The sequence below is a fragment of the Pantherophis guttatus genome, chromosome 1 (assembly GCF_059756535.1).
Source record: "Pantherophis guttatus breed Tessera chromosome 1, ASM5975653v1, whole genome shotgun sequence".
NCBI classification, from domain to species: domain Eukaryota; kingdom Metazoa; phylum Chordata; class Lepidosauria; order Squamata; family Colubridae; genus Pantherophis; species Pantherophis guttatus.
In genome coordinates this window covers 305133122-305160682 of record NC_142063.1, presented here as the reverse complement: position 1 = coordinate 305160682, position 27561 = coordinate 305133122, and the positions used below count along the sequence as shown (strand labels likewise).

General features: G+C 36.8%; 1 protein-coding gene across 2 annotated transcripts in view; it reads right to left on the bottom strand.

The window, feature by feature from the left end:
* Positions 1-27561, bottom strand: part of PRKCE (protein kinase C epsilon) — a 321383-nt gene that overhangs the window by 10200 nt on the left and 283622 nt on the right. For both annotated transcript variants that reach the window (XM_034427654.3, XM_034427655.3), the window contains 4 exons: positions 26256-26410; positions 14169-14307; positions 12708-12896; positions 7409-7555 (listed from right to left, as the gene is read on the bottom strand). In XM_034427654.3, coding sequence (XP_034283545.1) covers positions 7409-7555; positions 12708-12896; positions 14169-14307; positions 26256-26410 — 630 coding nt within the window. The remainder of the gene's footprint in view (positions 1-7408; positions 7556-12707; positions 12897-14168; positions 14308-26255; positions 26411-27561) is intronic.

Here is a 27561-nt window from a genome sequence, read left to right as displayed (position 1 = left end):
AACTTGGCAGACAGTTTGAAATGTCATTTGTAATTAAAGTTGCCTGGAAAGAGCTTATTGCTCTTTTTTGCTTTTCATTTGAGCAGCAACCTCAAGTGTGGAACACAAACTTGTTCATATTGTCTCCTGGTGTGATTTAAATCTCTGACAGATCAGGGGTTGCTAAGCACATAGGGAATGGAGAAGGCTTCTATTGGATATGTTCTTGAGGCCAACATAGGACTCATGGTGGAGACAGGTGGGAACAATGGGTTTATTCCTTCTCTTAGGCCTCATATAATGACAATGAAAAGGAGTGAACAGAGCAATTATATTAATTCAAATGTAAGACAGGAGCTATTTATCCACATAAGGCATTTTTGTTCTATTTAAATTGTCAGGGAAATGAGATGGTTCCTCTTTTAGGGGTATGAGAGGTTTCTGTGAGAAGTTTAGGGGAAGATTTGAAGTACAAAGTACTACTGTATCATTGTTGGTTACCACCTTTAAAGCGCTCCATGGCATAGGACCCGGGTACCTTCGAGACCGTCTTCTGCCACCAATAGCCTCCCACCGACCAGTCCGCTCCCACAGAGAGGGTCTCCTCAGGGTGCCATCAGCCAAGTTATGTCGGCTGGCGACACCCAGGGGGAGGGCCTTTTCTGTGGGAGCCCCAGCCCTGTGGAATGAACTGCCCCCGGAAATACGCAAGATCTCCGACCTCCGAGTGTTTCGTTGCGCACTGAAGACCCTGTTGTTCCGCCAGGCAGGGCTATCAACTTAATAATTTTAATTGGGGTATTTTAAATGTTTGGGGTTTTAAATCGGCCAAATCTATGTAATTATTTTAATTTTTAATTATTGTTGTGTGTTGTGTTTTTAAATTGGCTGTACACCGCCCTGAGTCCTTCGGGAGAAGGGCGGTATAGAAATAAAATTATTTATTTATTTATTTATTTATTTATTGTAATATAACTTAAGACATACTAAATGTATAGCTAATGGAAATATTATTAAAGGTAGATACAGTGATGTATTTTGGATATCTAAGAATATTGATCATAATTATGTTTCAAACATGTCCAACGAAAAATATTTTCAGAAGAGAATCAGTCCTCCTATGTTCTAGGTTTTGGCTAGAGTTCATCATCTGGTCACATCAGCCATGCCCATCAATGACTTGTAAGAAACACGGAAGGAAGGCTTCTTCTTAGGATAGGCACGTTTTGTGGCTTCTCTGTCTTGGATGGACTTAGCAAACTAATATCAGTCAATGCAGCAGAATTAACTGCAGAAGAACTTACATCTGCCTGCCTGCCTGCCTCTGTCTGTCTGTCTATCTATTTGTCTGTCTGTTGTCTATCTATCTATCTATCTATCTATCTATCTATCTATCTATCTATCTATGATTTATTTTCCAGAATCTTGACCTGTCACACAGTTTGAAATTTATTACATAAATAAATATACAAACTACATATTAAAAATTCTAGTACTTCTTTTAATACACTGGTTGAAATTTTTGGTCTAATCATGAGAAGAAATTTCAGTCCATAGAGAAAGAGAGGGAAGTGTGGAATCAATGAAATAGTGTTTTACAATGAAACATGGATCAACTCTACCACCCCATCCCCAACTGATTGAGCAAACTACATTTCATGCAGATGCATGCAAGACAGCTCCCCACTTTGCATCTCTCTTCATCTAAATGCCAATTGCCATGCATCAGATGACTTAATGGAAATATATCATGAGACTGAAAGAACACCTCAGCTTTGTATATTAGGCCTGAAAACAGACCTACCTGGATATTTTCCCCACACTGTAGGCCTTACCTTAAAGAGGGACATTCACACTGAAGCAAACTTGAAAAGAGAGAATATTCACACAAAAATAAATTTATTTGGCCAGTAATTTTGGTGTTCCCATGACTATTACTAATGCATTATTAAAAGTGACTATCTTCAAGAAGTATTTTTCTTGCTTCAAATAAATTGAAAAATCATAATCTCATGCTTATAACAGGGACCAATAAGAAGCTGTATATACAATGTTATGACTTCAAAGTAACTGAACAGAAAAAAATCCTCTATTTAAAATGCACACATATTTTGGCACAATAGTTATAAAAGCTCTAAAAAAATGAAAAGAACTTCTTCAAATTTCCATAGGCACATTTGGTTTTAAAATGTTGCCTTCAGAAAGAAAGTCCCTCTTTAAGAATTCCAGCCACTGCCATCGTCAGTGTGCAACTTGGCATTTGCCACAGCGTTATGAAAACAAACACACACTGATATTTCTGCAACTGACATATCTCAAGCTCAAGCACTTCCAATTCCTGACACATCTCTCCAATTAGGTTTGCAAAAGCAAAATGTTTCACTGTGGCAAACTCCCAATCTAGTTTCTGACCATCCATTTCTCTTCCATCCGGGGTTTCTAACCCTCAGCAGTCGGCAAGCACTTTGTAGCCACTGAGTATGCTCACAATTATTTGGCCTGAGATTTTACATATTTCTAGACATAGGGTGGTTTATTTTCCTCCACCAGAAGAAAGCATTTGTTTGCAGGCTGACAGCACTTAGTGTGAACATGGGCTGGCTCTTCCATTTTTCTTCTAAAGGAATAAATGCATTTAAATAGCAATAGCACTTAGACCTATATACAGTGCTTTACAGGGCTCTCGAAGCAGTTTACAGAGTCATCATATTGCCACCAACAATCTGGGTCCTCATTTTACCCACCTTGGAAGGATGGAAGGCTGAGTCAACCTTGAGCCTGGTGAGATTTGAACTGCCAAATTGTAGGCAGCTGGCAGTCAGCAGAAGTAGCCTGCAGTACTGCATTCTTACCATTGCACCACCACAGTTTAATTTAAATGGAAATAAATGCTACAGGGAAAATCTAACACATTACCCGTGTTATTAGAATATGGATTACAATAGTGTTTGAGGCCAAACTTGAATGAAAAAGAAAAAAAAAAACACACACACACAGATTTCAATTATTACAGGCTATGGTTATGCTTCAAAAGAGGAGCATTTTATGACTGCATACGGCAAAGAACAACTTTTCTAATCTTTCAATGCTAAAAATAAAATATTTGAGAAGTACACTTAGTAACTCCCAAAGTATCAATAGCTGATAGTACTATTTATATTATCTTAGATATGATTTATTTTGTAAAGTTGATAAGCTGCTCCAATTGAAGCTGACTCTTGAGTGTCTTGAATAGGATGCATGATTCTCAAGCAGAAATTAAGCATTGGTTTACCAAGGAAATTAATATTCTTACAATTCATTGCCTCACTAGGACTGCAAAAACAGATTGCTGGAGGAAAAAGGCTGTCAAGCATTTAGCACAGCCTTTTTTTCCGGGTACTTCATGATCACAACCTTAGGAACCCCTGAAATACAAAGTCTCCTATTTGGAAGGGAAAAAAAATCCCTAACCATCTTTCCTCAATAATCTGAAATAAGGAGGGAAATCTTAGAGGATACCATGAAAGAATGTCTTGAAAATCTTTCTCTTTTGAAATAAGTAAGAAAAAAAGAAGGGAAACTTTTTTTCTGATATAGCAAGAAGGATGTATATTTTTATACAAGATCACTTGCAGAATGAGGAAATAACAATTCATGCACAGAATGCAGGTTAATCTCCCTGCCTGTAATTTTCCTGACATGGTGCATGTCCACCATTTCAAGCCAGCATGAGGGAAGTGATGGCAATTGTAGTGGAGTAGGGTGAAGAAGCAATTTACGAAGGACTGCTATAAACATATTCAGCACTTAAATCCTAAGATTTCCCTGCTGGGGGTAAGAGATGCTGGCTGGAAAATCTCAGAGTTGTAGTCCAAAACCAGTGGAAGGCTGCAAGTTGTGTTATCTTCTGGCAGCATCTGAGGTAATTTGGGGAAGCTTTACACTGAATTTCTCCATTTGCAAAACTGAAGGTGCCATCATCTGTAAACACTGCACTATGTTAGTTGGTCACAACATTTTGCTGAAAAAGGCTGATCAGAAATTTATACGATTGTGCTCGAATCAAGCCATGGTTTTGTGGCAGCAAGTCTATGCAGGATTATTTGGAAGTAAATTCTAGTAAAATTTGCTTTTTCCTTTCAAATGGCACAGATAGGATTGCTCTAAATATTCGTTAGTTTACAGTAAGTCTGATTAAGAAGTGTTCTCCTCAGGTCTTATTTCAAATTTCAAATGATCTATATTTCAAGGAGTTCAGTGGAAGTCTCTTGTCAGAGTTTTCTGACAAACCCAAACAACCCTCTGGTGCATATCTTGTCCTTCTTTCTTGCATTTAAGCAAACGATCTTAAGAGCGCTTCTCCCTGTTCTCTGAAGAGGTTGTTCCAGGATTGTAACTTCAGGGACCAGTTGCAGGTCCTTCATTCAATGCTGCTATAACTTCAAACTGTCACTGAATGAATATGAATGAACGAACACACACACATATATAGGTAGTCCTTAACTTATGACTATTCATTTATTGAAAGTTATGGTGGCCTTGGAAAATGTGATTTACAACCTGTACTTGCACTTATGACCATTGCAATGGCAAAAAACACCCATTGGCAAAGCTGGATTTGTTTAATGACCATGTGATTTGCTTAACACCTATGGTGATTTGCTTAATGACCATCATAAAACCATCCTAAATTCGTGTCTGATTTGATTTGCAATGATTTACGATGGAAAATTTGGTCTCAATTGCAGTCATGAGTTGAGGACTAATCTGTATATTCTTCCTAGCATTTTCCCCGCAATTGCAAGGTCCACTTTTGAATTTTTTTTTTTGAACAACCGAGTTATCCAAAGAGATGCATATACTTTTGGAGTTTGATGAGGTTTGATGAAAAAGCAGTAATGGAATGGGGATATGAATGAACATATTTACAAGTGATGTACACAAAATTAAAGTAAATTGGCCATCCTTAATCAAATTGTGTAGAGTTGTTCTTATTTACAGGGTAAAAAATAATGTTCTGGCTATATTTCCAGGCAGGAGATTTGGAATGTTGAATCTGGTAGTAGAAAGGCAAATTTCTTTGTGCACTGGGCAATATTCTGTGATTTTACACCATAACATGATAATCTAGCAGTAGTGGATAGAAGGGAGTAATTAGCGCAATAGATCCCTGAAGAGCTTCTATGAATAAGTACTTTGATTTCATAAAAGCTGATCGGTATTTTTACAAAGAAATATACTACAGGTTTTTAAAAATTCATTTTGCAGTCCAATATCTCAGTAATGAATTCAGATTCATCTGTATTCACCCTCCTGTATTTCAGCCTTAACAATGAGTACATACCATTGGCCTATGAATTACCTCCCTTCCCCTTCATTATTCTCCTTGACATCACAAGTATCTAGACTTCAGCCTAGACAAGTATCCCTAAGTCACAGAGATGTTCAGTGGAAGCTCCTGATGGTATATGCTGAGAGTAAAAACTTAATGGAAGAATTTAATTGCCTACAAAAACATCTACACTTTATTTCAGCTATTAGCTGGAGAAGCAACAAAAGTATAAACAGAAGCACAATACATATCTGTGTTTATCCACTTCTTCTCTCTTTCCTTGCAAATTTGAAATCAGTGCTGTATTTGACTGTTATTAATTTGGCTAAGAATGAGAAAATGTGAAGGAGAAATAATAAAATAATGCACACATAAAAGCCAGCAAGTAGCATATTTCATCTTCAGAGGAAAAGAGGGTAACAATACAAGGAAATGCAAGTTTTTTATGTTCATTTTTTGTCAGTCTTTTAGTGAACACTGAAGAAAAAAGAAATCTTAAAAAACTCCCACATTTAAATAGTATGAATAGATTGGCTTAAAATTAAATAGCCTCAATTTATTTATTAATTAAGAAATTTTATATGACCACTCAACTCACTCTTGGTGATTCTGGGTGGCTTCCAATAAAACTTCAATACAAAACCCAATAAGTCCCTACCCCCAGTCAATGTTCCAAACACGTACATATAACCTACAATAGAGAGCTAGAACTGAGTGACAATAATTCAAATTGTGACAAGGGAACAGAAATGAGACCCCACTTGAATATGTTCTACATGTTCTAATCTCTCATCATTCAAGATTTCATGGCTGTTTATCTGTCAGTGAGAACTCTTTCAGATGTGCATAGATTGACATAAGTACAACAACAACTATGAAACAGAGCTCTTTATAAGAAATATTATGAATGGTTCACTCAGCCATGAAAGTAACTTCTTATCTGATGATCTTACATAGACAAAGTATAACTGGGGATCTTTTTTAGGAAAATGATATCGGACATTTGTTGATGAACTTTATCACTGGAAAATATATTCTTTTGAATAAATAAAATACATTTTGTCAATACTATGTATTAACAATATTAGGATCTTGAATATGAAAAGATTATAGCACCTGCCAACTCTCCAGTGAATCAGGACTAAGGAAAAAACAGCAAGGGGATTAAAAAAAATAATAATCCACATTTATTGCTTTATAAGTAACTTAAGGTGTTGAACATACTAATACTTCCTCCACCTCCTGTTTTCCCCAAAACAACAAATTCTGTGCGGTGAGTTGGGCTGAGAGACAGTGACCAGCCTAAAGTCACCCAGTCTGCTTTCATGCCTAAGGCAGGATTGGAACTCACAGCCTCCGGGTTTCTAGGCCAGTGCTTTAATCACTACACCAAACTGAATTTCTTGAGTTTTCACAGAATTATAATTTATTTATTTAGAAAATATATATGTCTGCCCGCTCACTGACAGTGACTCTGGGTGGCTTACAAAAAATAAAAACCCAATATACAGCAATAAAAATAAACAACATACAACAATAAGAATTCAGAGTTACTAGCAATGTTACTTAACAGTCTCAGTCAATCTGAAACAAGAGTGCAGCATCTAGCATCTAAGCAAAACAATGCATGACAGTCATAAATATGATTCCCAATTGATGCAGGTATTGATATTACATGAAAGAATACATATCCAATCTGAGTTTTGGATGCTGAGGGTACCTTCACATATTTAGCTTAATATGTGAAGCATGATTATCTTAGCTGTGTTTACAGTGACAATAAATGGCAGCAAGAAAACATGGTAGCTTATCATTCCATAACACAAAATTAATGGTTTTAGATATAAAGGTTATCAAATGATAATGGCAATATTTTCTGTGATTTACTTTCAAAAACAGGATAGCATAAGCTCTTGATTGTTTTCACATTCAGTGTTTCATTAACAAGTATGACACATAGTTCTAAGGAAAACAATTAATTCACTTTCATTGGTATGGCAAAAAATTGACCATATTATCAGTTCTATTCCACTTCTGCAACCTTACTATCATAAAGGTAGTCAACCAGTTTTTATGTTATCCAAGTTCTCTTGCACAACTCAGATCAATACTTACAATCCGAGGTTTGAAAGGTGGCTTAATTTTCCTTTGTTCTAGAAGAACCCAGTCAATTTCTTTGAAGAATGGATGCTGTTTAATGGCATCTTCACCGTTCTGAGATGCCACACAGCCCAGACGTTTGTTTGGGTTTTTTGTCATGAACTGCATGGAAAACAAATAACCAACTTCAGTTACATAGTGGAAAAATTGTATAAGGTGGCAAGATACAGCAAGACAAACTCTGGGAAAAGCAGAAACATCTTGCAAAATATTCTATTTGCATTAGTCTTTCTGATGCCTTTCCTAACTCAGTAGAGTTTTGAACTGTCTGTTATTATTCTATGGTAACTGCAGTAGTCTTTACTGATCTGAGGTAGACCATTTCAAAACATTATATAGTAATAAATCACGGCAACTCTTAAATCAGATTAATATGTACTTAAATCAATGTTATGTTTCACTGTGTTTTTTATTGCATTCATATTTATATACAAGGGGTAAAATTTTAATATACAAATGAGTCAGAAAAAAGTGCATTTGGCTAATATAATAGTTTAGATTATGATCCAAATGTTGTACAATTTTCGAAGACAAGAATTGGCAGATTCACTAAATATTTCAAAGCTGAATGTCACCATTTTACTACTCTTTATTTATGGGTACACAGAGAGTGTATTGTTTTATAACTGAGAATGAAAACAATTGACAGATGTATAGCAAAGGAATAGACAAAGGTAGAACAGGACCATCCAAATAAAACAAGCGACCTCTTGTATTTTCTTTTAATTGAGATGGTGAAATCCAAGCCGAGCTATTCACAAAAGAACATACTATGCCATCTAAAACTGGGGCAGAGATACAGTATATCTGGGTGTAACAAATTTGATGGTTCAAGAAGATGGGTATGAAGACTCAAAACCAGAAACCACAGTAGAACCAAAAAACATTAACAGGTATTGTAGTGGGGGGAAAAAACAGACTATTTTTCAATTAACACAAATACATTTTAATCAGCACAAAATGTGCTTGACCTAAACGGGATTGAAATGAAAAAGCTGCTGTCAATAACATGAACAGAAGAGAAGCAGGACTGAAGAGCAGAATCCTTAGAGGAATGAACCCTAACTACAAGCTTGGTTAGCATTCATCATCCCCTTGAAATAAAGAAATAGAAAATCATGGAATGGCCAGGACAGTGAAATGATTATTTTTTAATGTGTGGTATGGCTGATAGAACATACTATGCTTACATCTAGCACTTCTTATAGGGACAGAGATAAAGCAAAATTCACATGTGACATGGGAATATAAAGTGCTGGAGCACAGAAGAAATACCTATTCAGAGTTTTATTCTTAGTGTATTGTGCTTTTTAAACCTTAAAATGTCAAACAGATCACACACTAACTATACTGTATATTAAAGAGGTAACTGAAATCCTGTCTATTTCCATGTGATCTGGCAAATAATTATTTACAGATAAAAAATATCTTCAAGAAAAAGATGTTACATCTATACAGCGCCTGCACAAGAGCAGCACATAACTAAGGCAGAATATCAGCAAATAGCCCGAGCCTGCAAAGATGAAGTGAGGAAAGCTAAGGCTCACAATGAATAAAGGCGAAGTGCATGCATGATGCGAACCAGTGGTAACACCAAACCCACCAGAGTGCCTTCCAACTCTGTTATTTTGTTTTCTGTTTTTTCTGCTATTCATTACATCAGATACATGTTTTTCATGTTTTTTTATGAGCATGAAAAAAAATTGATGATGCTTTAAAAATGGCACTAAAGTTAAGATGTTTGAGGACCCCTGATTTAGTGTAATATAAAAAAATGCAAATATTTTTTCTGCGGACCATCAAAATTTTCTCGCGGACCACTAGTGGTCCATAGACCACCAGTTGGTGACCGCTGATATAGAGCATATTATTGAGGGATCTAGAACAGGATGCTTTAAAGAGTTTCATAAGGCTTAGGAAGGTCAATTTCTTATTTAAAGTATTCAGTGATAAGAGCAAAAATCTCAAAACATTTTTCATTATCACAATGATTTATCAACTCATTATATACACCACAAGTATATGAACTGGTGTGGACACTCTTTGGGAGGGGAGGACTGAACTTTTTTTTTTTTTTTAAGAAGAAAGGAGCTAAGGTTATTGGTGCAATAACATTGTTGGATAAAATTCACAGTCTTTCTTCCCACTTATGAAAGGCTTTTTGTTCCCCTCCTACTCTCGAGATAAATTAAACCAATCCAATTAATACTCTTAATTTTTTTTTTAAAAAAAACTTCCTCCAGTACTTGATGGGAAATTACACTAATGTTTGGTTGTTTGCCAGCAAATTTCAGTGGTACAATCTTAGTGGTCTCTGAATGCTGCAAGAAAGGCGATAGGGCAGCTTATGCATCTCACTTGCCAAGACCTCTCATAAAACCTGTAATACAGATTTCCTTTAATCAGAAAAGAAGACAACTGAACCTACGTTTTTTTGGAATGCAAAGTATATTTTCCACTGCCAAACTAAGGCTCCTTTATTTCTCATTTTGTCTTATTTTCAAGAGAACTAATATTAAGCTTTAAAAAAGTAAAAAGGGTTTTTGAATTCCACAAAGTCATAAGATGTGTAAACATTCTAAAAATTCAGAGCGGTGTCTTTCACAAAACCTCAGAAATTAATAGGATCTCCAGTGTCCCAGCACTGAAGATCAGTTCAGAGAAATTAAACCCCAGATTTCCCACTGTTGTTTCTGCCACCCTCCCCAAGTTTCAAAATATCTTCAGTTTTGGATATTTTTTGTTTGGAAACTGTAAACAAATTGCAACATAATAGTGCAATAAAATAAATAAAATTGTGTAGAAACCAAAAACCATTCTGCCAAAGCTATTCAAAATACTTTTAACAGGATTCCAATTTAAGGTGCCTGAAGAACAAAGCCCTCATCTAACAGTACAATGTAAGGAAACAAAGCGTTCCAAAGCTAATCCCTTGTTAATATTCGGCAGTCAAGTACATAGACGCCCCTCCATTTCCTCTGTTTTTCCTGCTCTTTGGTTAATTCATATTTCTAAAGAACAAGATGAACAACCCAAGCTTCAAACATTAATCTAAGCCTAAAACTCACCCCAGAGTTTTCTTTCTGTTGTAAGATGCTGTTTGCATGGTGGGTGGGAAAAGGCCTCACATTATTTCTTTTCAGAGTAAGAAACCCGGTAACAATCTATATGTTTTAAAATGACTGTATGGATAAGCCTTCTTATTGCTTCCATAAATGTTACAGAGGAGACCTTCCTCTATCAATAGATCTCTATGTCATTGAGGATCCCAATTCCCCAGAGTCTTCCTCTCCCAGAGACCTTCTATAGCAGGGGTCCTCAAACATTTTAAACAGGGGGCCAATTCACAGTCTCTTAGACTATTGGGGGGCCAGACTGGCTGGGTGGGCATGGCTAGGCGGTCATGTGACTGGGCGGGCATGGCTAGGCGGTCATGTGACTGAGTGGGTGTGGCCAATTTAACAGTCCATTAAACAATACACACAAATTTAATTTTAATTTGTTATGCTCCTGGGGGTGGAAAGCAGGTTAGTGAAGGGTTGTGGCTGCCTTGTGGGGGGTGGGAGTGGGGGACGTGAGGGACTTCTGTTTGTGTGTATCTGTGTGTGTGTCTTCCTCTCTTCCTCCCTCCTTCCCTTTCTCTCTCTCTCTCTCTCTCTCTCTCTCTCTCTCTCTCTCTCTCTCTCTCTCTGGAGGCTGGGGTTCATTTTTGGCCTCCTCGGCTTCCGGAAGGCAACTGGGGGCTGGCGAGTAGGTGGGGTGATGTGGGCAGGGCAGCCTCATGGTCCTGCATGGGCCGTATTAATGGCTTTGGCCGGCCATATTCGGCCCACAGCCCGTAGTTTGAAGACCTCTGTTCTATAGTTAGCAAAGGGTTCAACCTTCTAGGAATTCACTATCTGCATATGGAGGACAGCATGAGGATGATGAAACAAGCATGCTCATCCCTTTCTCCTCAATGTGTCAGTGAAATTCACTAAGAAGGGCTAATGAGGGCTAATCTTACCTATCATGCAATTAAGGAAACTAAAGCTATTTCAAATTCTACTCCACATAGTCTTTACCTCCCAATAGGTTCCTCCAAGATTCTCTAGGCTGATTGGACTCTATACCATGGGCATAGTTTTACTGGAATTTCCTTGGAAGACCAGCTAGTTTGCATGAAATATCTCTATGACAATGCTTGGATTGTCTGACTTTTGTAGGGTTTTAAATAGGAACTTTTCTCGCTTTGTGTTCAAGGAGAAACATCAGGTTTGCAGCAAGGTTTTAGATTTTCCAGACTACACTTTTTAAAAATGGTTTTTATTATTTTTTATATATCAGAGTATAAACATTCAAAGTCTAAACTCTCAGGAAACTGATATGGTTACATTCCCATCCTCAGTCTGAGTTCCCATTCCACATAAAGCATTTTTTAACTGCTTTGGGGAGAATTGCCCCTAATAATTTATTTTTCCTAAACAGGTCTCACTAGCTTGCTAATCTTTCCTCCTTGTGCACAGTCAGAGTTGTTTTGGCAGCGTAAGGAACAGTATGAGAACAGTTAAATGTATATATATGACTGTTACGATATTTTGTTTTGAGCAAAGTACAGTGTTACCTATTTCAGGGAATTAACTAGGAAGTAACTTTTGGTTAGGAACTGATCCATTGAACATAATTCCCTTGTAGAACCGGCTCATCTTAAAATAAAGATATGAAATGTATTGAAACTAACTTCACCCTTATTTTGCCACCATTTTTCATTTTTCAATATGAAGAATGGTCTTTCAATGCTAACCAATAAATTCTAACTGACATTTGCACAGAAGCTGTGGGGGTCAGAAATACAGGATCATCTCCCAGAGAAATCAGTTGACTTTTAAGTCAGCATGGTGATGGATCAGGATGTCATTTTGTTAAGTATCTTTTGGATTGAGGCCCATCTGTGTGGAACTTGCATCCTCAGTTGCATAACTATGTCTTCATTTTAGCCAACTATACAATCTGAGTATTCAGCTTGACAAGGCACTTCAGTTTGCTGGTGTTTTTGGTTCTTCCTGAAACATGATTCTCAAGTGCAGGCATGTATACAGATATACAGATGCAAAGAACACAAACATTTAGTCTCTTTCCCACAAGAAGTTTAATTCATCCCAGACCCCTGTATACTGACAATGGCACTCTGAACTGTAGTTGAACTCCCAGCGGTGGCTGCTTCTCAAGTGTTCTAGGAAAACTCAAATTTAAAAAGAAAAATAGATAATCTTACCGCTTTCAAAATGCTGACAGCTTCTTTGCTAAGCCATACTGGATATAGCACATCATCATGTAGGATAGACTCAAAGAGGTCATCTTCATTATCAGCTTCAAAGGGAGGTTGTCCAGCCATCATTTCATACATGAGAACCCCCAGTGCCCACCAGTCTACAGAAGGACCATATTCTAATTCCTGGAGGATCTGTTAGGAGAAATCAAGAAAAAGAGGGAAATCAATGGATAAAAATGCACAATATGAACAATTTATATTGCCTGCTTTTGAAGAAGAAAGAATGCACAGAAGAGCAACAAAGATGATTAGGGTTCTGGAGGCTAAACTATATGAAGAATGGTTGTGGGAACTAAGTATGCCTAGTCTAATGAAGAGAAGGACTAGGGGTGACATGATAGTAGTCTTCCAATACTTGAGGGGCTGTCATAGAGAAGAGGGAGTTAATCTATTCTCCAAAGCACCTGAGGGCAGGTTAAGAAGTAACAGGTGGAAGATATTAAAGGGAGATCTAACCTAGAATTAAGAAATTTCCTGACAATCAGAACAACTAATCAATGGAACGCTTGTGTCTAGAAGTTGTGGGTGTTGTATCACTGGAGGTTTTCAAGAAAAGACTGAACAACCATTTTCCTGGAATGGTATAGAGTCCTGCTCAACCAGGGGGTTGGGCTAAAAGACCTCCAAGGTCCCTTCCAACTCTGTTGTTCCATGATTATATGAAATTATTTTTAAAAGCCAGTTTCAATGAAACACACTTGGACCTTAAATTAAAACCTATAAATTCTTTCAAAAAGTTTCAGTGTGACACAATTTCTGCCCATTGTTTATTAGTGAGAACGCTATTCTACCCATCCAGTATATTCATAATATACTAAACTTAGTGTCTATCAATGAAGCTGAATGAAAGTAGATTTACACGAGAAACGAAAAGGCAGTTCTTCACTTAGGAAACTGTTAACTTACAGAAGTTCCTATCAGGTGATATGATTAAATCTGATGATGGACATCACTTAATTCTACTCCAAAGGAAGCTAGCAAATTCATGTGAAAAAAAAAAGATTGAAAAGTCACTGATTCTTATGGGTTACTCCTGTCTTCAGATGCAGACGTCTGCTATTAAACTCCTGTCATGGTTGTAAACTTTACTGTTGTTGGCTGCAATATGAAAAATATACTAGAAGAGATAGACCTTCATTCTGTTCCAACAGAGTTTTTCCTGTGTTTTATGTGTTTCACAACATGGAATTGTTTTTCTGAATGGTACTGGAAAATTTGTATGGCAAGCACACATTAATCCTATTTTTTTAACCAAGTTCCTATTGTGATGTACTACAGTCATCAGCATACTCAATCCTAAATAGGATTACATAGAAAGAATTTGGTTTCAGTTTTTCATCGAGGGATAAGTAAGATAGCACCACAAAAATAGAGTTCTAGACACTTCAATGCATATTATTATACCTCTGGAGCTATGTAGTCTGGTGTTCCACAAAAGGTAGTAGTTGTTACTCCATTCAAGATTCCTTCCTTGCACATGCCAAAGTCAGCCAGTTTGCAATGACCTTCTGCATCCAAAAGAATATTGTCCAGTTTCAGGTCCCTTGAATAAGAAACAATCAGGAAGTTCTTAGCAATAAATAAAGGGGTGGGGGTGAATGTATTCACTGCGAAGAGAAACAGGTACCTTTTCCATATTCTAACAGAGAGATACAAGTGTTAAATAGAGGGTGTGGAGTACTCTCAAACTATATTCTACTTCATAGTAATTTAAGACATCTTCCCAAGGAAAAGTGTGATTTTTCCACCTCTTCTACAAGCAAAGTGCATTGATCACTAATGCAGAAGTCACATAAATATTTGATATGATCATCTATACCATGTCTATGGCTTTATGCAATAAGCAATTGCAGATCCTATAAAAGCTACTGCTAAGGGAAATATAGTTTCATTATTATTTAAAGCTTTTCTTCTTGAATTAGAAAATCAACAGTTGATGTCCTGGGAAAGTTGGAATCAAGTAACAGAACTGCCTATGGAAAAAAAGGAACCTACTTATCACTATTGTAATCCCATAATGTGCACACACAAACACACATAACACAGACAAATCAAACTAATTTCAGCAGAAAATTGAGGGTTTTTTAAACACTTCAGAGTCAGAATTTTATGAGCTAAAAGCTTCATGAAATCTGCTCAAAAGAACACCCAGATATTCCGTTAACTATAAAAATATAGCACACTTTTATCAAGTTGTGTGTTTCAAGAAAACCCTAAGAAAACAGATGCTAACACAGTTACTACATGGTATAAAGTTAAACAGATTTCTGTAAATTTCTATTTATGTACAGTTGTTTACATAATTTAAATAAAATAGTGAATACGGCAAATACCAAATTATGAATGACCTTTCAGTACTTCGTACAACCTCCAAACATTTCCTGTAGCACAATAAGAATTTTTCTATTCTTGCTTATCATTGTTTCTCCCCCTTTTCCTTGCAAATTCTTCCAGATCAGAAATATTCTTAGGTCTTCTTGCATTCCATTGAATATTTGAGGTCTCGGTGACATTGAAATCTGGGGCTGTGAAGACCATTCCAAAACATTTTTTTCCCTTTCCTGCAACTATTTTAAGGTTGAAATAGTTTTCAATTTTAATTTCTTCACTGGATTAGGACATTAACTTCAAGGATAAACTGATATTCTTCCCTTCCCCTCACACAATATTTTCTCTGCCACAGGCTGCCATGTAACCCCAAAATATCTTCATGCTTAACAATTAGCAAGGTACTCTTTTTTAAAATTTCACCTTTTTCTCTCTCAATGTATCTTGTGTAGTTGTGATCAAACAGTTCAAATTTTGTTTCACCTGTCCAAAACACCTTGTCCAAAATGTTTCAATTTGATCAGTTTTCATTTGCATATCCTTTCCCTTAATTTGGTTGCTGTATACCAGGGGTGTCAAACTCGATTTCATTGAGGACCACATCAGGGTTGTGTTTGACCTTTGGGGGCCGGAGTGGGTGTGGCCAGATAGGTGGGCCAGCTCGACATCACTTGTGTCAGGGGCACCTGTGGTGGTCCAAGCACTTTCCCAGAGAAAACTGGCTCCCAAGCTCCATTTTCGGCTGCAACAGCCTTCTGCAACCCTGTGCCAGCAAAAACGGAGCTCAGGAAGGCCTCCCGCAATCCTCCCGAGCCCTGTTTTCGCTGGCAGAGGCACCATGGACCAGTCCTTCACTGTTTCCAGGATGGCCCTGTGGGCCAGATCTAAGCACCCCACAAGCTGGATCTGGCCCCCGGGCCTTGAGTTTGACATACTTGCTGTATACTGATGACAAATATCAGCCTTTAAATCTGTATCTACAAAAGCGCATAAAGCTGGTAGTTTAGAAGAAAGTAAAAGCTTTTTCAAACATTTCTAACTTGGAAATCAAAAGAGACAGGCTTAAATAAGCAAAAGCAAATTCTGTTCAGTGAATAATTTCAAATGATAACAAGCAATAGTGAAAATACCAAATATTTATCAATCGTTTGAAGTGGTTGAGGCAACTGCTATGTAGGTGTTATACAATGTTTCTATTTTTCTTCTTTCTGTCTTTTATAGAATATATTCTCTAATATGTTTTTAGCAGTCTACTTCTCCATTGAAACTTTAGTGGGTTTAAATAAGGATAAGATGAATTTATCCTATGATAACTTTATCTTTGAACGGTGTCTTGCTGTTTTATTAGCTAAAAAGATATCTGACCATAAGCTGTCTTGCTGTAATTACAAAGCAAATAAAAAAAAAATGAATAGAGGCAGTGAGGTGTAAGTTAATTTACTGCTGTGCAAGAAAAAAAAAACTTAATCCTTTGCATTAAAACAGCTTATTTTTTATTTGAAAAATGGCACATGCCATGGAACAATGAGATAGAATGCTTAAAAAGTAAGATTGGACAGATCTTCAGAGACCAGATTTATTTATAGACATTATTGCTGAGTTTACATTCAACCCAGGTGTAAAGTTTAATTAAATTTATCAGACATACCACTGCTGGTTCTGTGCTTATTCAGGTATGCCAATTGAATGTATCTTGTAAATAAAACAAATGCAAGTGTTGAAAAAGAACATACCTACTAACTGGGTTTCATGAGCATGTTTATCTCAGGTCACACTTTCTAGCTTGCCACTCTCTAGGAGGATATCAAAGGTCACTGTGGTTGGGGATGAGAGGGATTGAAACCCAACACATTTCGAAAACATCCAGTTAGTGGAGGTGGCCTTACATAAAGTAGAGTGTCCAGGAATTTTGAGCTAGGCTGATTTTTCTCTAATTTTTAATAAAAAATACTGAAAACAAAGCATACGAACTTTCCCAAGTTTCATGCTGATATTCTGTTACATGGAAGCATACTAGCACCTTATGGGATACTATATAGTAGTGGTCAATGTGCAAATAGAATCTATTCAACATTACCTTCTGAAACTGCCTTTGGGGAAATGCAGCAAAATATTATTCGGTTTCTTTTCAGAAGGATGAACCAATAGAATTCTATTGGTTAAGGACTAAGAAATCCAGCCAAACTTAAAACAGAATTACATTCTCCTTGTCTAGTTCCCAGCACAGATCCATCAAGATGACTAAAGCTGTCTCCTTCATATAACTGGATGCAAATCAAGGCTGAAATGAATGGGTATTCATCTTGATTAATGATCAGTTATCAAGATAAACTCCTAACCCGCTTTACAGGCTCCTTGATAAAGACCTCATCAGGGTTCTTCAGAAAAAAGGTAAAGAAATTGGACAGAAATAGATAGATGACAGACAGACAGACAGACAGACAGACAGACAGACAGACAGACAGACAGACAGACAAATATATAACAAAGTGAATCACTTTGAAGTTAAGGGAGAACCTTGACTCATTACTAAAACACAAGCTGCATTGAATGGATCTTGACTTTGAAAGTACCCTTTACTTCATATGGAGATGTGAAAGCATTCCAGACCTCCTTTTGTCAAATGAATTCAACTGAGTTTGTATTGTAAAATTTTAAAACATTTTTAATAAAGAATGCCAATTCTTAAATAAGATTACATATGGATGTCAATCTGAAAATTCATGAAAATTCATGAAGATATTTAGGATATCTATTTTTTTTGTGCATGCAATAGATACTTTTTGCCCAAGTGCCCCATTCTCCTAGGAAAACACAGCAAGAAACCAAAAATCTTGTTATAGTGAAACAACAGGTAGTCTTTTACTTACAACAGTTCATTTACAAAGTTCAAAGTTACAAAAAAGTTTTTTACAGTTACAACCTTTACATGATCATGTGATCAAAATTCAGATGCTTGGCAAGTGGTTCATACTTATGACCATTGCAGTGTTCCAGGGTCATGTGATCACATTTTGACAACCTTCCAACAAGCCAAGTCAATGGGAAAGGCAGTTTCACTTAACAACCGGATTGCTAACTGATCAACTGCAGTGATTCACTTAACAACTTGTGGCAAGAAAGGTTGTAAAATGGGACATAATTCACTTAACAAAAGCCTCACTTAACCACCACAAATTTTGGGCTCAGTTCTGGTCGTAAATCAAGGACTACCCTTATTGTGTTATTATTCTTTGGTCCAGTTTGCATGTTGGTAAAAACCCAAACTCACAAAGTAGTGATGGATTAAGTTACCAAAAGTATATTGTTCCCACCATACTATCCCAGGCTAAAAAAGGGAAAAATAATCTCTCAGCTGTGCTCTCCAGAGTATCCTCAAAAGGAAGAAACAGTTAGTTCAATAGTATTTCCTCCCCCAACAAATTTCTGCTACTGAAGGAGGGATTTAAAGAGATTTTTGCAATGAAAAGTCTTTCCATGGGTAAATAAAAGTGACTGTTGTGTAAGAACTGTTATTTGTATTATTTATAGACCAACATATCAAGTATGTTGTACCATAATGGACTGTTGACATAAGTACTACTGGGATGAAGCTTTTAATTTCCAGTAGTAAAGTTCAGGCTCCTTTGCTTTGTCTCTGTGCATACTTTTGGAAAAAAAAAAGAAATCTGTGTTTTCAGAGGCACGTTGTACTAAACGAGTTTTTAGCATTGTCAATAAGGCTGCTTGTTTTTCTATCTAATAGATCTCTTCTTTATAAAAATGTTTTTTCATGCAGAAATATTTGGGGGAAAATGATTGAATGAGTGTGTCACTCAGACAGAACTGCATCAATTCCTTCTGATAAATTCTTTGCTTGATTTTTTACATGGGAAGGAAATGCTTGCTTTGGGTCTTTGAGAAATATTAAAATGTTTGGGTCATTTAATTTTGACAGGAATTAAAGTTGCATCGCTTATGGGGTATCTAGAAAGATAATACTTTAGTGCTGAAAGATATTTAGAACTAATATAGTATTTAGAGCTAGTAGGGGACATCTACAGGTAGTCTTCGACTTACAACAGTTCATTTAGTAACCGTTCAAAGTTACAACAGCACTGAAAAATGTGACTTATGACCTTTTTCAGTTATGACCTTTCAGCATCCCCATGATCATGTGATCAAAATTCAGATGCTTGGCAACTGGTTCATGACCATTGCTATGGCAACTGGTTTATGACCGTTGCTATGTCCCAAGGTCATGTGATCCCCTTTTATGAACTTCTGACAAGCCAAGTCAATGGGAAAGCCAGATTCACTTAATTTACTAACTTATCAACTGCAGTGATTCACTTAACAACTGTGGCAAGAAAGATTATAAAATGGTGCAAAACTCACTTAACACATGTCTCACTTAACAACAGAAATGCTGGGCTCAATTGTGGTCATAAGTCAAAAACTATCTATATTGTCGAATTTCACAAAAATCTTTCCCCTCAAAACAGCTGTAAGGAGCATCAATTTTCTCTGGAATACTAGTGTTGATACACATGGTTTTCATATCCCCTCCTGTTTCTCAAGTCTAAAAACCATCATGGTCCATGATGGCATGGAGAATATATTCTGACAAGTAAAGTGCCATTCTTAACTTACCCTCCAAACTAAGTTAAACATACTTTAAATGGCTTGTTCCTCCCCGTAATGATATAAAAGGGGATGGGGTCCAATCAAATAGAACACTCATTTAAAAATAGCAATATTATATGGTTGGTTGAAAACCTTTTGTTATCTAGGGCAAAGAGGTAGCAATCTACCTATGCCTTGTTCAGATCCAGCTAAATATTTATACAATACTCACAACAGATAAGTCTTCTCAGTCATACAGACGATTGAAAAGTATATTTGTGGACAGCATAGTCATCAACTACAGCTCTCTCTTTCCATATAATTTTATCACCTGACTCCTGCATGCTTCTATTGCAACAGGCTCATTCTGCCTACTGGTAGGGCCTATTCTGAATACGGAGGGCTTACATCTTAGAAATAAATGTGCTACTTTCTTTTTTGCCAACAGACATATATGTCTGCTGGCAAATAAGTTTTCTAAGTTTTCATAAGACCCTTTCTAAGAATCATATGGAAATGGAAGGTGAGTCAAGCTCTTAGCAGTTTCAAAGCTGGCAATCATGGGAATTTAACTGCTACCCTTCCACCCTTTATTTTTGAACCAAAACTGGCATTTGCGGATGGTATCTCTCAGAGGACAGATTTGGCCCAGAGACTGTCAGTTTATAGTTTCTGAAGAATTAAGCCTCCAAAACTGCATAGCAGAGATAATAATGTTAGGCAATTTAATATATTATATTTGGAATATTGAAAGCAGTTGTGCATTTCTGTGATGTTAGAAGGTTTGAAAATATATATAGACTATTTGTTAAAACCTGACAGGTGAAAATGAAAATGGATAAATAATGATTAAAAAAAAAAGATTACAAACACAGGCTGAGCTAATAGTCCTGGAAAAGCTCAGGAGATCTGACACAGAAAAATAAGATGCAGCAAAAGTACTACTTAAGCACATAGCTACTTAAAATAATTTGAATTATTGGGCTCTGAGCTTTGTACAATAAAACATCATACAATTTTAGAGAAGGTGATTATTGTTCCCATGTGAAGAATGGTTAGAGAAATCCTAATGATGTGATCTAGAGAAAAGAAGAGATCTAAAAATTGCTTCTCCAGTTTCTTTTGGGTGAAATAAGCATTGCTAACTGAAAGAAGGCCACTTCAGATATATCTCTAGCACCAATGTGGTTGTTGCAGACACCAATTATAAATGATAGAAACAGATTTTCTGAGAATCCAAAACCTAAACCTAACTATCTGGATTCAAAATCTGTGGCACTCTAAGGGCACTTCCCATAGTGTCCTTAATACCATATATGATTCATGGGTTTGTGACTGAATGAAATCCCAAATTCTAGTCTTTATAGAATATCATCACTGAAAACCAGTGAAGGCTTAAAACGTCCTTTAATCATGAGCTCTTTGGTGACATCTTGGTCAGTTTGATGTGAAGATAAAATAAAAGACAATTTGTGCACTAATCCACAAGCATCCTAGCATTTAGGAGGGAAATTATTTTATCTATTAATATATCTAAGCCAGTGGTGGGTTGCTACTGGTTCACCCCGGATCAGGCGAACTGGAGGTGGCAGTGGAGGGAGGCTCCACCCACCCGCCTGGACATCTCTGTGCATGCACAGAGCAAACTGGTAGCGAACAAAATTGAAACCCACTACTGATCTAACCCACCTTGTAATGTTAACAGTATGGCTTATTCTAACATAATAGTTCATTCTACAGTGAGATGGTTAACATTACATAGACACTGCTCACTGTGACTCAGTCTCCTAATGGTCAGGGAAGGCCAGCAGGATCATCTATAATGCTACTATTCTGGCTTTCTGATAGATAAAGTCACTTAGTTCAGCTCTGGTTTGGATTCTAACTGGGCAGTCCAGCTAAGGTGCTCAGGGCCTGGTCTTGTTATTTGATCTAAGTTTGATCTGATGACTACTAATAAAATGGCCAAGATTTTCTGTGCTCTCAGTTTGGTCACCTGTTCATTGGATCTGGCCACCTCCTGATTACGAAAGCAGCCAGGGAGTTGCTATGATTGGATCAATACTATGATGTTGGCCTCTTTGAGAGACAGGGTGGTACCTTCTCCCTTGAAGGAGACAGTATTGTAGCCTTTCTTGAACCCAACATTCCTAGTTAACTATAATCACATCTCCAACCTTCCCATTGTCAAGAAGTCAGTCTGTCTGTAGTTGGTGAGAAATCTGGAAGAAGTGGATTATCTAGACCTCTTAAGAATACTTAAGTTGCCTTCATTCTTGTCAGGAAAAGACACTTCAAATTTTTGCAGAAAAAAACCTATTGTCATTCCTGTTAGGTCCTTGTGAGGAAAAAAAGAACAGTTCTAGGTTGTTCTGACCTCACTTGTGCTGCTGCCTGAACTATTAGTGGAGTTTTGTTTTGGTTTCTTAAAAAAGAGAAAAAATTAAAACCCTCTTTTCTATCACAGCGATAATGAGTATGTTTATTCCAAAGGGAAGATCTCGCAACTAGTCCTCTATTCACCTAATCACTACTACTGGGTTTCCAATAATGTGTCTGGATTTCAAGCCATACAAGTGTTTAACTGTATAAGTTTAAAATTGTTCCAAAGCATCTGGATGAAATGGGCATAGCAGAGTAAATATTTAAATTCCTGATGATAAAAAATATCAGTGTAGAAATACTACTTTAGTTCAAAATTTTAAAGGGCAACTACTAGGTATGGTGGAGAAATGCAATTGCTTCTTTTGTTCTCTTGATACCAAACTACTCCACAAGCTGTCTTTATTATTCTCCAGAGAAGCCTTAAAGGGAAGTTCTGTGTATATAGAAAAAAATAAGACATATGTGCTTCTGTCCCTTTCTGTATATAAAAGCATATATTTTTGAGCTCAGCCAGGGAATACAGGCTCATTTTTAGTTTCTTGTTAAGTAAATATAACAACCAAATAAACTAAAATAATTGACGTTTAAACAGAAGATAAATACTGCTTCCCAACTTCCTCTTCGTAGAATTAGTGTTATCAGGCAGAAAGCACTGGTCCCCTTCCTACAAACTCTACAGGAAAAAGACTGCCCTCTCAGGAATGTAAACTTGGCATGCTTCTTGGTTGCCTTCTTTGGTTTCTCCTTTTCCCTCTTAACAAAAGGCCCACCCTATTCTTCCCATGTTAATGTCAAGGCTCTGTTTACATGATGATCTGTTTACATGATGCAGATGAATATTAAGGAAGGGAGAGCTCTTACAATGGCACAAATGCCATCTCCAGTAGCCTTTCCAGTTGGAGGTATAAGGGGAAGATCATTTGGAATGGGCCAAATTTTAGGAACTTAGAAGAATCTTCTTCAAATGTCACCCCAACCAGAAACTCACTGACCTAGTTTAGATGGAGTTGCAGAGCCTTGTTTTGTTGACCCAGACCTTCAGGCATGTATGCTTCAATTTATTTTCTTTCTTCTGTTGAAGAACTACAGTTGGCATCAATATATGACAGACTGTACATTCACGGAAAATCCTCAAGGTTTATGTTTTCTTGTTTACCTATCCTCAAGAACTGGGCTGTGGTGACTGCAACTTGAAAACTAGTTGCCATCTATATATCCTACAATATGTTACTTCATCCACATTAAACATTTTTTGTGTATGTCAGCTTATTTCAGGGATAACAGTAACACAATTTTTGGGGGGAGAAAGGGCCAGATTTGCTGTAGTTATGTTCTTTCAAAAAATAATAATAATAATCATATCTTCTGATGTGCTTGGAATTCAAGGAAATGAAAAAATGGCTTCCTTCTTTGCTATTTGTTATGAACTCTTCTCACAGTCATCCACCTCTTGTTTGAACTATTGTAATGCATTCTACATTGGGGCTGCCCTTGAAGAGTATCCGAAAGCTTCAGTTGGCTCAAAATGCACATGGTTTTGTGCAACTCCAAAGAGAGTGTCATCTCTTTTGCAGGACTTACACTTGTTGCTGATTTGCTTCCAGATGTTGACTATCACCTTTAAAGTGCTACATGGCTTATCTTCCCAATTATATCTACTGGTAAATCCTCACTTTAATGGACATCATTCAGCTTAAACAAATATTCTTTTGTAAAATCCATTAAAATCAGAGGCTTACTTTATTGTTATAAAGGGTAATATAATACTAAAGTTCTCAACTAGTCTTTTTTTTTTTTTTTTTTTGCCAATCCCCTGGTTTTTCATCATATAAAGGAAAAGGCATGAAGACATAAACCACTCTTGGTTTCTCTCCATTGGAGAAGAAAATGTTCATGGAAATTTCCATATTGCACGACACTGATTCTTTCTCTCAGCAGGAGAATGCAATCTTTGGCACTCCAGATGTCAATGAACTACAACTACTAGTAACAGCAGAGACCGGCAATCTCTGCATTTACACAGGCAATGCAGAGAAGAGGAACTTTGTTTGGGAGTTGTCTATCTGCTTCTTAAAATCACTTTTAATTATAGAGATGGGAATTTTGAAAGATAGGAGCAGATCCTATTTCTCAGCAACTTTATTAAAAACAGCCATCTTCTTTCTGTACAATAGCACTTAAATCAAAAATAGGCCACCACATTGTGACACATTCAAGGCTATTTTTTTAAAAAAAAGATTTGTAATTTGTAAATAATTTGTGTTGAGTACACAACACAAAAGATATCGGCAGTAACAGCGCACTCCCACTTGCTCTTTACTGATTGGTTCCATGTCTCTGAGATTCCATGACTTCATCCCTGTTCTATTTATTTTCAGCTCAGTTATGTTGTATGTCACACTGCTAAGAAACTCATTTGTGCCTTGAAATACTGTGGTTCTGCAGGCATAGCATTTGTTTCCATTTGAGGAAATCTTAGCTTTATATGAACTTCCTAGTTCTTTGGTTACAACCATGGTAGCAAATCTTTCAAAGGGAATGGTGGCTTGGCAGCTTTTCAGCCCTGCCTCCTCGTATGATCTATTGAGACTTTTTCTGTGATCATACATATGAACACACAAGAAATGAGTGTGTTTGTGCTTCATGTGCAGGTAATTTATTGTAGTCCCATTTTATATGATGTGGAGTTAAGGGGGATTGTTGCTGTAAGAGTTTTGGCAATTTGAGAGAGAGAGAGTATTTTTGCTTTTTGTTCTCAGCATATCTGAGTATATGGTGTAAACATAAATACATATTGTCTTCAAGTTGCTTCAGAGGGATTGGGAAATGGAAGTACCAACAGCATAGAAATCAGAATAAGTATCCAAAGTAAATACAGAATCAGAACATTTCTAGAAATTTTTATGTACCAGGGTAAGATTTTTTTTCCTGAAAAGAACTGAAGGATGAAGAGTGGGAATGAAATGCTATTTTAACACCCCTATTAAAACCTCTCTCTTCCTATCTTTCTCTTTCTCTGGAATATAGTGTGCATTATGTGTGACTTGTTTTTCTCTTAAAATATTGTAGTAAGTTTTAAGTTGCTCATCTCTCTTTCAGAGGAATAAATGGACTGCTGTCCATGCCACTGAATTCCCAATACACTGAGGTTCAGGCTGGCAAGATCTGGATAGGAAAAACAACCAATTCTTAATCTTCTCTCCTCTCCAATACATATTCCTATGTGCTTCCAAACATGTATTATTTTTCGGCTTCATTTTTACTGGTAGTTGGCAATGATATATCTGCAGCAACCTCCCCTGTGAATAGTGCTTTGTGACTGCCCTCTTCAAGTACTTCATGAAAGAGAAGTGATCCCACAGCCAACTTCCCTTACTGCAGTTTCTTCTGTATATGCTTGCCAAATTTTATCTGAAGTCATGAAAAACTGCCAGTTTCTTTTCTTTGTTTTTGTTTTAAAGGGAAAAGAAGGAGAGGAAGAGTGAAACGACAAGATAAAGGCCTTAATAACATAGAGAGATAGTAGGTGAAAATGTATTAAGAAGTTCCTTGTTTCTAATAATAAATATTTATCTCTAAGTGTATTCTTCATGGCATAACGAAAAGTTAGCAATTCAGATTTGTTATTGTTCAGCCAGATGCCAATCAGGAGCTGCAGGGAACAAATTCAAGTTGTCTCCAAAGAGGTTCTTCCTGTTAGCAGCTGAGCCTTCACCCTCACCATCCAGACTTCATGTACAAAGCCTCATCAAATGATTATCCCATCTCAGACTGGAGACAATTAAGACAAACAAACCCAGGAAGTGGCAGGGAGTTCCGAAATGAAAGGAAATCCATGGCAGAAGAAGAAAACTGAAGAGATTGCCCTGATCCGCAACCAAAGTCAACGATGGGTCACAGCGTGCCAAGTTTTTAAAATAAGCGTTGCTTGTTTTATAATACAAAACTGGCACCCACAGCTGGCAAGGCCTGCAGAGACGATTCAAATGCTAACATTCAGAATGATAAACAGTCTTCTCCCCACCTCAAAAAGAGTAAGAAAAAAAGTTCTGTGTTAGCAAGCAGAAACTAACAGCCAATGCGGTTGCTAAGAGACCCTGGACTTTAGCCAACACCAATGAAACGAACAGCTTTAATAATTCTTTTTTTTTTCAACCTCTGAAAGAAAAGTACCTGTAGATGACGCCATGTTGATGTAGAAACATGAGTGCCGATGTGACTTCTGCTGCATAGAAGCGGGAGCGAGGCTCGTCAAATTTGCGTGAACGTTGAATCTGAAACATTAGGTCTCCTCCATTGACATATTCCATGACGAAAAATAGGCGGTCCTAAAATTCACAAAAAATAGAGCCATTTCGTTGTTTTTTGCCTGGGTTTCACAAAGATGCTACTGTACATTCATGGCACATCAGGAAATTAGATCTCTGTCCAAAAATGGAAGAAACAGCCAACTACAGCTATCTGAACAAGAGGAGCAAATGCTTCCAATTTAAACTATGGGTACTTCAGCTAATGCAGAATGGCTTAAAAAAATTACAGATTTGTTTCTCAAATGAATACTTTTATTTTTTAAAGGAAAATATAATAGATGCATGAGGATCTTTTGCTTAAGTGCAGCATTTACTTCCATCACGACAAACCAATTTATGTGATATTCTACTTCATCTCATTTTATTTTATTTTATTTTTCTACTTTTTAGCATTATGAAATAACTCAAAGCCTCGTTTTGGCTGTGCCAATAAAATTTTGAATAGGGAGAAAATACAAAAGAAAAGAAAAAAGACTGCTCTTAGACAATTCTGGGTCAATGGATGGCACTGAATATTATAAAGTCACAGTTCCTTTTGACAAAGATATTTCCCTGGTTCTCTAAAGCAGGGATGGGGAAGTGGTGATTTTGTAGCTTGTGGACCACAGGTTATCAGCTTAAACTAGAACCAGCCAAACTTAATTATGGTTGAGTTTGAGGTGTATATCCTGTGATAAATTAATCACTGCTAGTTCCATATTATTCAGAGATCAATAGGAGATAATAAAAGAATTGGAAAAGGACAGAAAGGGGAAGCTGTTGACAAAAAGAATAAAGAAAGTTTAGGTCAAATTCCTATATTTTACAAAGACAAATGGGGTATATTTAATTCAGAAAACTGTTTGAGACGATGCATTCACACATTACAATTATATGTATATAAACACAACAAGAATTCTTTGGAATGGGGTGGGGGATAACAAATTTGAATAAGGTAAATCTTAGGAATGGGGAATCTGGGTCCCCACAGATGTTGCTAAATCACAGCTGCCAGCAACCCCAATCAAGCTGTCCAATGGCTGGAAATACTAGTTCAGGAACATCTAAAGGACCTTAATTCCTTATTCTATATTAGATCTAATGCTAAAAAAAGCAGTTCTCTGCTATACCATGTTCACCTACTGATATTTCTACAGCTGCAGTTTTTGACTTAATTTTAGTTCAGTTAG